General features: G+C 37.5%; 1 protein-coding gene across 2 annotated transcripts; it reads left to right on the forward strand.

Moving 5' to 3' along the window:
• Positions 1-2,401: 2,401 nt before the first annotated feature.
• Positions 2,402-9,933, forward strand: LOC307044720 (inhibitor of nuclear factor kappa-B kinase subunit alpha-like). 2 transcript variants are annotated; one of them, XM_079690021.1, is made up of 22 exons: positions 2,402-2,654; positions 3,331-3,465; positions 3,541-3,638; positions 3,738-3,855; positions 3,943-4,012; positions 4,101-4,189; positions 4,302-4,391; positions 4,488-4,612; positions 4,787-4,894; positions 4,983-5,118; positions 5,224-5,424; positions 6,158-6,260; positions 6,599-6,722; positions 6,800-6,951; positions 7,050-7,111; positions 7,180-7,289; positions 7,462-7,511; positions 8,138-8,246; positions 8,541-8,688; positions 8,833-8,882; positions 9,215-9,314; positions 9,557-9,933. In XM_079690021.1, the coding sequence occupies exons 2-22, from the start codon at positions 3,361-3,363 to the stop codon at positions 9,614-9,616; spliced, it is 2,208 nt and encodes a 735-aa protein (XP_079546147.1). In that variant the 5' UTR covers positions 2,402-2,654; positions 3,331-3,360; the 3' UTR covers positions 9,617-9,933. The 2 variants fall into 2 exon arrangements, with proteins under 2 accessions (XP_079546147.1, XP_079546148.1); XM_079690022.1 differs by having other exon boundaries at positions 3,544-3,638.
• Positions 9,934-10,454: the final 521 nt, after the last annotated feature.

Raw genomic sequence — 10,454 nt, forward strand, 5'->3', positions numbered from 1 at the left:
ACAACCACATTTTGCACAACTTCCCAAGACATTGTTTTAGAGGGGGATTTCTAGAGTCTACCTCACCAAGTCCTCTGACGCCTATGTTACTCACATTTCCTCTTGTTTGATGGTGACAATGGCCAGATATGACACCTTTTTGTCAGCTTTGCGGACCGGAGAACTTTAAGTGATGAGTAAATGCCGACAACATTCATCAAGTCAGGAAGCAGGAAGCAACTGAATAAAAAAATGCATTTGGTGACTCCATGTAATATTCTCTGATACATTTCTACCTAAAACTTCACACAGGTAATTAACCAAAAGAAGAAGTAAGTAATACAGAGTAATTTGCCAACCAAGGAAAACCCGGGACTTTTGTGGTTGAAGGCAGCTGGTTTGTTGATTTTTGCGCAAGTTTTCTTCCTCCCACAGCTCGGTCTGGACACCTGTGTGCCCAAAGGCTGAAAACTCATTCTTAAGTTCCTGGCATCAACTTGCCATTATAAATCTCTTCTAGATGTTCTTTCTTTTTTACAGTTGTCTTAGAGGGGTGAGAGGTTGATGGGTATCTGTTATAGGCCTCATGCGTGACTTACCATGTGAACAGATTATGTTGTATACTATTAACACAAATTTTTGATATAACAAGCCCAATAAAACCATAGAAGTGAGATCATTGCTGCGTTATTCTCCTACAACATTAGGGTTTACATCCTACACAGTAACATGTATATTTTTCTAGAGACAGTGGGCGGACACACTTAGTGCAGAGAAAAAGAGGAAGGAGAACATGAGACATCGAAGCCTATAACAGAGTGTGATTAATTATTTATTTATTTATGTTTGCCTAATAAGATCTGAAATTCAAATAGACGTCACAGAATTGACCGCTATGATCATCAAAGGGGGGTCACCTCATCTTCTATAAGGAACTTTTTTTTAACTGCAGGAAGGGAATTCAATTTACTTTATGAATTCTGATCATTAGAAGTGGCTCAAACACTGCAAGTCATAACACTCTTCACACTCCTGTTTATAAAGAGACAATACCCGGTAAATAGACAGGAAACCATTGTCACACTTCAATATATTCACACTTACATCACCTGACACTACGAGGTCACTCTGAAAAAAAACTTCTGATTAAATGTTTTTTCAACTTCTCTATTCAATCACAAGAAACCTGTCTGCTTCCTCTTTCAAAGTGCTCAGTACGAGAATAACTCCCCGTATCACTTTTGAGAAGCAACTATAAGTTCTTGTCTGCATACAATACACTTTGTTTTATTTTCACTTGGTCCATTGTAACCTAAAGCTGTCATTTCAGTCAGAACATGTATGTATAGGTTACTTTTTGATGCAACTTTTTGAGAAAGCAAAGTGATATCAAATCAAACTAATATATGACAAAATAAATGTGACTCATTGTTTAACAATTGCTAAGCAAAGAACAAATGTCTTCAATCATTCAATAATCATTTCTCACAGAGGGGAAAATACACACACAACAAAAGCAGAGACAGTGGAAGGTGGTCAACGTTATTACCAATTTCAGCACTGTCCCTCATTGCGTCAGCCTTTAATCATCGCTTTGACCATGTTGTCACATTTTGTCATTAGCTCATCTTTTGCTTGATTGAGAAATGATGAGCTCTCCTTTATTGGTGAAAACATCTGAAACCCTAAACTGCCTAACACAGAATCTAGTTTAGTTTAGTTTGGTTTATTTATTTATTTTCGAGCGTGTAAAACCAAAGAAAATACAAATGAAACAAAAGGTTAAGGTTAAGGTCTAAGTTATTAATACAGTTGATACAAAAAATGAAGGACTTTTTTTTCAATTTAATAGATGTATTGGTTTTAAAACTTGTTCATGCAACTTTAAAAGCTCAGCATAATAAAACATTCAAAACTGCAACCAAAACCAGGATCTACTGTATACGGTTCAATGTTACAAATATAAAGCATCTGGCTAAACAACTGACTCACTTTTAAGAACTATCTACTGAATGAGTCAACCAGGCACAGGCCAAAGAGCCCAAAGTTTCAAAGTGCAAAATATAAATGACGGAGCAACTGCTGTGATTTTAACGTGTTTATTTGTGATTTTTAATGTAAATATTTGTGTGCATTTGTCTCTCTGGAAAAGGAGGTATTGGTAATAATATTTTAAACAAAGGACCAACAGATTATTATTTTACCAATGAGCATTTGGCACCATCTAGTGAACAAATGCAGACCTTGTCCAAGTCACAGAAAATAAAGAAAGAAAGAACCAAGATAGGCCTATTTCACACACTGTTGGTAGTAAATCCATCAGTTTTACATTCTGTCTGCTTGTCTGGATGTGGGTGTGATTGGAAATCCCCAACAGAGGGAGTAGTCCTGCAGAAAAAAAAGCACAACCAGACGCGCATGCGCAGAACCGCTATCTCTACTACACTTTCACTTTGCTCAGATATCGAGTAGCTTTCCACTCAAAACTACAACAAAACAATCCATAAAATCATATTTGAAAGCCGCGTGAATGGACTGTAAACGGTGAAGGTATAATTTCGCAGGCTAAACCTTCTTGCTGATACACTATGTAAGAAAACGAACCGTAAACAGGGTTAGCTAACTCTGAAAAACAATGTTCTGACAACTCAAGTAAGCCATCTGTCGACTTTCAGGTGAGTTTATAATATTGGTGGAATGAGATATTGCTTTTAGGGGACTTTCTGTTCAGCATAGTCAATCTGTGTCTAAGCTATGTGACTATCTGTCATACATACATACATACATACATACATACATACATACATACATACATACATACATACATACATACATACATACATACATACATACATACATACATACATACATACATACATACATACATACATACATACATGCATACAATACATTTTAACAAGTATGCTATCCAAAAACAAAAATAGGCTCCCAATTGTTTTACTACGACAGTTTACTAATCTATGCAGTATGATCAATGTGCAATATCAACAGCCGTTTATATTTAAAAAAATAATATAAAAACCAATACAATATTACAAAAAGCAGCCAAAATTGAGTGAAAGTATATGTATAAATATATTTTAGCATGTTAGGTAGAGGTGGAACGGGTTTGCTAATACCTAAAATGAAGACATATTACATATGGTTTATAATACATACTAATAAGTAGTAAAGAACATTTATATTCTAAAAGTCACACTGTTCAACCTGCAGATTCATAGAGGCCAATGTGTATATGCATTAAAAAAAGGCTTTAAGAACAGCACCTTGCTGAAGATCTGCAGTAACTTTTTTGGAGAATGACAGGTTTTGTATTTTGTCTCTATTTAGCTGAGGTCAGACTCCTTGAGACCTGACACTATGGAGTGGCCTGACCTTAAACAGAGCCAGCGATGTGGCTCCTGGGAGATGAAGGAGAGACTTGGGATGGGAGGCTTTGGGCACGTCTACCTGTACCAGCACCTAGTAAGTTCTGCCCTCTATCCTTCATGCTAGGGTAAACAGCACACGTATATTTATATTCCCACTATGTGTTTGGAGCAGGAGTTAAGAGAGAAGATTGCAGTGAAGCTCTGCCGCCTGGAGCTGAACTCAAAGAACAAAGACCGCTGGGGCAGAGAGATTCAGATCATGAAGAAGTGAGTGCAAATCCTATAAGACGCCTATAGATAAACTTCACTGTACATAGTCTTGTTGTCAAACCCTTGATGATATGTTGGGCTCTTTTTCTGTTATAGGCTGAACCATGTGAATGTTGTTCAGGCCAGAGAAGTTCCAGAAGAGTTGAGCGTCATTGCTTTAAATGACTTGCCTCTGTTGGCCATGGAGTACTGCTCCAGAGGAGACTTACGCAAGGTACCATGTGGGTATTTTATAGAGACCCTAAACAATGTGTTGTGCTTTCGAACATTGCAATGTTAACCTATTTTCCTTTTTATTTAGGTATTGAATAAACCAGAAAATTGTTGTGGTCTGAAGGAGAGTGAAGTCCTCATGCTGATCAGTGACATTGGTAATGTTTCCTCAGCTTTTATTTAAACCCATGTCAATCCAAATGCGATCCATAGATGTATTTGAAATAGTTTTCTTTACAAACATAGGTGCTGGTATCCAGTACCTACATGAAAATAAGATCATTCACAGAGACCTCAAGCCAGAGAACATAGTTCTGCAGGAGATTGGTGAAAAGGTGAACTTGCTTTATTTTTGTACTTCGTTTTGCACTTTGTGTAATCTTCAATGTTATATATCTAATGGTTTAATGAACTTACTCTCATTGTAAAAACTGTGTTTCCTTCTAGCTTGTCCATAAAATCATAGATCTGGGTTATGCAAAGGACCTCGATCAGGGCAGTCTGTGTACATCCTTTGTTGGAACTCTGCAGTATCTGGTAATTATTGCATTAGTTATGCTTTGCTCTGCAAGCAATGTTGCTGTTGTTTAATAGTCAACAATCAAGCCCTGTTTTGCATCTGTTTTGTGCCAGGCTCCAGAGCTTTTTGAGAGTAAACCCTACACTGTGACTGTGGACTACTGGAGCTTCGGGACAGTGATCTTTGAATGCACTTGTGGCTTTCGGCCCTTTTTACACCATATGCAGCCCGTACAGTGGTGAGTCAACAAAGCAGAGTGATGCAATTATCAAGATTTGATATTGATAACTATGCAACATGGTCTATACAGATTTCTAAACTTGATTTGAAAATGTTTTTGGTCTGGTTTTCAGTTTTGTTGGCTTTGTTTTCCTTTTATCTCAGGTTGAATGTTTCTCTGTGTTTTTTTAAGGACAAGTAAAGTCAAGAACAAAGGTCCCAAAGACATCATGGCAGTAGAGGACATGAATGGAGAAGTCCGATTCTCCGTACGTCTCCCGTATCCAAACAATCTCAGCAGGTAGAGACAAAGAAAGACACTTTAACATACCAGTCAAGCGTCTCCCATTCTTACTTGCAATTTTTGTTTTCTTTGTGTGTGTTTACAGGCCGCTGTTGGAACCAGTGGAGTCTCTTCTGCAGATGCTGTTACTGTGGGATGCTGCAACGCGTGGTGGAGGGCTTGACCCTGACACAAACAAGCCTTCATGCTACACAGCTCTACAGAATATTCTCAACATGAGGGTAAATAATATGAACCTTGCCTGTATTAAGACATATGCATTTTTGGTTTTCATATTTCCCAGTTACCACAAAGCTACCCCCCTCGCTGCGTGTCTTTCTCTCCAGGTGATTCATGTGTTGGACATGACGTCAGCCCAGCTGCACTCGTTGGTTTTGGGTGCTGAGGAGAGCTTACACTCCCTGCAGCTCCGTCTGGAGACAAACACACAGACACACATTACCCCGCTGAGTCAAGAGGTGCTGCTGGAGACGGGAATCTCCCTCGATCCACGCAGGCCGCCCGCACACTGTCTGCCAGAGGGATTGGTATGTGACACACACAGAAATACCTAATGTCAAACAGACCTAGCCACAAGTACATACGCACAGAATTCCTACTGATGTTTATCTCCATATTTAAATACATATTGTGTTTGTGTTGACATTTTGGGTTGGGTACTTCTGGATTACACTGTTCTGGTAACATAAACTCGTTTTTTTGTGCCCTTTTTTTGCCTTCAAACATTTCGTTTCTAGTGATGTTCTGTGGAGAAAAAAATAAATAAAGGAAAGAAGTCGCTCTCTATTAAATTACACAATTGCACAATAAGATAAGATAAGAAAAGATGGAGCTTTTTTAATCCCTTGGGGAAATTCAGTTGTATAAGCAGCAACAGGGTAAGCGTGAAAAACAGGACAGCACAGATTCACACAGATTAAGAAAATCTAAAATAAAATCAAGAAACAAAATTAAAATAATAATGATAATAATAATAAAAGACTATGAAATAGGAGATGAGTAGCATATATACATATTTGGCCGTATAAATTATGAAGTACGAAATGAGTTAAAGTGACAAGTGAAAATGGAGATCTGTACATATAGTGACATAACTATCTACATATTTGGTCTACTACTAATATATTAACATGGGTTGTGGAAACAGTGTATATTTATGTCCAGTGATTTTTTTTTTTTTTTTTCAGCCACAATATGTGTGCAGACAAATACATATATATACAAATGAATATAAGAAAATTGTTTGTTCTCTGCTTTCAGCAAGGCTGGGACAGCTGCATAGTCTTTCTGTTTGATAAGAGCCTGACCAAGTACTCAGGACCGCTGACTGCCAGACCTCTGCCGGACAGTGTCAACTTTATAGGTGAGATATGAAACTTACTCAACTTTACTAAACTGTAAAATTATGTTGTAAACATTTATTTTCTCTTCATGATTTAAAAAAATAAATACTTAGGATTGTCACATTTGTAAAAAAAAAAGGGAAAGAATAAACTAATGGTACAAGAAATTGCTAGATCCTTAGCAAATAAGATTATTACTGATCTACTGAAAAACATCTTGTGGATTACATTTTTTACGTTTTCTACTCAGTTTACAATGATTTGTTGTTCAGAGTGTATGATCTTTGTTAATGTTCTAAACCCCCAAATACTTAGTTATATCTTACTTAGTTAATGTGGTAATTTTGTGTTGTCTCAGTCAGGGAGACTAAGACCCAGCTCCCACTGTCTGCACTAAGAAAGGTGTGGGGGGAAGCAGTGAGCTACATCTGCGGACTGAAGGAGGACTACATTCGCCTGTACCGAGGACAGAGGGCAGCCATGTATGTTCACAACCACACAAACAAAAACATACACCCACACACTGAAAACAACTTGACTTGTGTTTGTGTGTGTGTAGGCTGAGCCTGCTCCGCTACAACACCAACTTAACTCGGTACAAGAACCTGCTGTTCTCCCAGTCGCAGCAGCTGAGAGCCAAACTGGCTTTCTTTAAGAGCAGCATCCAGCACGACCTGGAGCAGTACACCAAGCAGAGGAGCATCGGTATCTGTGAGTGGATGTTAATCTCATGCTGTGATACATGATTTAAAGTCATTTTTAGGGAGCCTTTGCTGAACTTTCCCTTGTTTTTGTGTGTTTTTGTGAAGCTTCAGAAAAGATGTTGAAGACCTGGCAGGAAAATGAAGATAAGGCTGATGAGTTTACAAAGGTAGGACCATTCTTACTTAGCTGCAGTTATTTAAAAATACAAAACTCTAAGGATGTTTTCTGCTGTAGGTTGCAGATGTGGGGTATCTGGATGAAGATATAGTGGCTCTACATTCTGAGATTGTGGAGTTGCAGAGGAGTCCAATTGCAAGAAGACAAGGGGATGTAATGGAACAACTGTCAGTATCTTTGTTATATCAATTCTATATTCATTCCCTTAAAACAGTTCACATTTTCTCAAGCCTGTTTTAAAACAGATTGTTAATAGACAGACCTCAGAACGTATGAATCAATCATTTAAAATATAACTGTGGTCTGCAAAAGTTAACTCTGGGTCTTTGTTTTTTTCAGTGAGGAAAAGGCGATTGAACTCTACAAGCAACTGAAAGCTAAATGCAAAAGTTAGTATACATTATTTCACATTTAAAATATAGACATGATTTATAGGGGCTTCTCCTGTTTGGTTTATAGCCAATTACAATGAAGTCTGATAGTGATTGATACTCTTGATACCATTAGGTTGCATGTAGGACTGTCAAGATAATAAAAATGTTATATTATTAATAACATTGAAGTATTATAATTACAATATGTGAACACAACAATCAATTTAGCTGACTTTTGCCTGACATGCATGCTTGTTTACACTTGAATTACACCAACATTTGAGCTAACATGGTGCCACAATAAACAGCAAGGTTTTACCTGGCATAGTACAGACAGCACATTTTCTTTAACAGAGCCCAATTTTCCATTTGATTTATGGATTTAGTTGTGTGGAATATTTGACTTAGTATTGTTAGAAAGTTAAAGTTAATAGCGTGTGTACTTGAATTATTATGCTATTATATTATCATCATGTAAGTGGCAGAATGGTCCCAAAATGAAATTACTTTCCTTTATTGCAACTGTTTCTGGGACAATCTTCTTAAAACAAAAAGGGGTTATCCTGACAGGCCTACTGTGGTTTAATAGATACAAATGATGTCTGTGTTTACATGGAGTGATCATAAGAGTATGTGTACAGGTCCTGACCCTCCACATGGCTACAGCGACAGCTCGGACATGGTGAAGATGATACTCCAAACCGTTCAGAACCAGGACAGAGTGCTGAAAGATTTGTACACTCATCTGAGGTAATTTTAGCCAAGGCACACACACACACACACACACACACATACACACACACACACACACACACACACACACACACACACACACACACACACACACACACACACACACACACACACACACACACACACACACACACACACACACACACACACACACACACACACACACGTACACACATGCAAACATGTTGTAAAACACTGCAAAGTTCAGCACAGCTAAGGTATAATTGTACAGTTCCCTGTGTGCCCTTTATAATTTTCCCATCCTTCACCCTTTTTCCATTTATTCTGTAGTACAATTCTGGTGTGTAAGCGACGCATCGTTGATCTGTTTCCTAAGTTGGAGAGCGCCGTAGTAAACATAAAAACTGCAGAGGCGGCGGTGATGCAGATGCAAATGAAGAGACAGAAGGAGTTCTGGTACCTTCTCAAGATTGCCTGTGTGAGTTTATAAGAAGAGGCCCTACAGCAAATATTCTCAGCTGTCAGCCATGTTTTAAAAAGTAAAGCTTGATACTGCAATACAGTATTATTTGTATATGTGAAATAATATAGTAGCTAAAACAGTGTATCGTTGTGTCTTTAGGCCCAGAACAATTCCCCTCCACAGTCGCCTGTACAACAACCCACTGGCAGGTAAGATCTAAAACACTAACATGGAGATACACGGATGAATTTAAATCTACAATGTGCAGAAATAGTTCAATAGTCTCTTTAAATTAGTTGACGGATTTGTACATTCACAAAGTTGCCACAAGAGGTCACCACATGCACCATGCAGCTTGTAAAGGTAGCAGACTCATAATAATCTCCTTAATAACTTTGACTTCATGAAAATAATAATGGACCCCCCCATTCCTGAAATATGTTTGTTTTGTTTTGTTCAAATTCCTGGCACTTATTGTGTCAGAGTTTAAACTTCCCCTGCAAAAATATACAGTCAATTTAGAGTGTTTTGTGTGTTTCAGTGAAACGGTTCATCAGTTACTGGATGAGAATCAGCGCTATCTGAGTCAACTTAATTCTCTGCTGCAAGACGCCATGCAGGAGTTGGAGCACAGTGTCATGGTATGGTACACAGGAGTTGGGCAGTGTGTTCAGATCCCTAAAATAACTCACTTATTTATATGTTGTTTTAGGACTGCAGTCATCAATTTTCTTAGCAATTGAGTATTCTACCAATAATTGTAATTGATTAATCATGTTGTTGCTCTGTGTGCAGAATGTCATGAAAATGTTGATTACATGGTAGATGAAGAAAAGCATGTTTAGTATTTATTAATTATTAAATGTGTTTGTTTTCTGCCCAGGATCAGGACTGGAGCTGGACTCAGTATGGAGCAGTGACAGCCCAACCTCAGAAGCTGTAGAAAGTTAAACTGACCAAAGACTCAGGGTTCAGAGTCAAAGTTATAAACTGTAAACAAGTGCCTCATCAGAGTTACACTATCTGTAAGCTTTGTGATTCCATGATGTGTCTATACATACATGTAATGCTGTAAAACAATGTTTGTAACAGCATGATATGGTAAGTTATTCATGTTTTAACTTAAATGTGTATTGTGGAGTTTTAGCTGTAACCAAGACGTATTTATTTTACTGCTATTAAATATTTAGCGTAAAACACTGCTGCTGACAAACTATGCATGATGGAATGTGAATAAATACAGTTTCTTGAAGTGTTAAACTGTTGAAAGTAGAAAGTATGTTGTTATTTACATTCTCACAGCGGACCAGACAACTGTCTCAACACACAGGAAATGGCTTGTTTATAAAACCCTGGGTTCAAAATTCTCTTGGGAGCTGCTGCAATCCAAAAAAACAAGCAGAAGAAAAATGATTAACATCATGCATTACATTTTTCCTTCAGTATACTTACTTATTCAGTATACCCCCCTCCTACTCCAACAGAATATTGTCTTTCATATTGTTTTAATTATAAAAGAAGGACATACATCAGTATTCACTCAAGTCATCTGTAATCCTTCTTTGAAACAATGCTAAATAAAAATAGCATGCAAAGCAGTGCTGCATCTCAACATTTAAATAATACCATGGATTATAAAACCCAGTATAGTTTAATCTCTGGTATATACACCTAAAACATGACTCTGCAAACCAGTCATTTTACATTTCAGTGAATACATAAGTAAGTAGTGCCTCAACATATTATTACACCATGCACTGAAATACAAATACTACAATATT

The sequence above is a fragment of the Notothenia rossii genome, assembly GCF_949606895.1.
Source record: "Notothenia rossii genome assembly, chromosome: 6".
NCBI lineage: Eukaryota > Metazoa > Chordata > Actinopteri > Perciformes > Nototheniidae > Notothenia > Notothenia rossii.

Excerpts from the sequence above, each read along its gene's own strand:
- LOC307044720 (XM_079690021.1), top strand. The coding sequence starts at position 3,361 with ATGGAGTGGCCTGACCTTAAACAGAGCCAGCGATGTGGCTCCTGGGAG. Across the intron at positions 4,613-4,786 it reads CATATGCAGCCCGTACAGTG|GACAAGTAAAGTCAAGAACA; the intron begins GTGAGTCAACAA and ends TGTTTTTTTAAG. Across the intron at positions 8,689-8,832 it reads ACCTTCTCAAGATTGCCTGT|GCCCAGAACAATTCCCCTCC; the intron begins GTGAGTTTATAA and ends TTGTGTCTTTAG.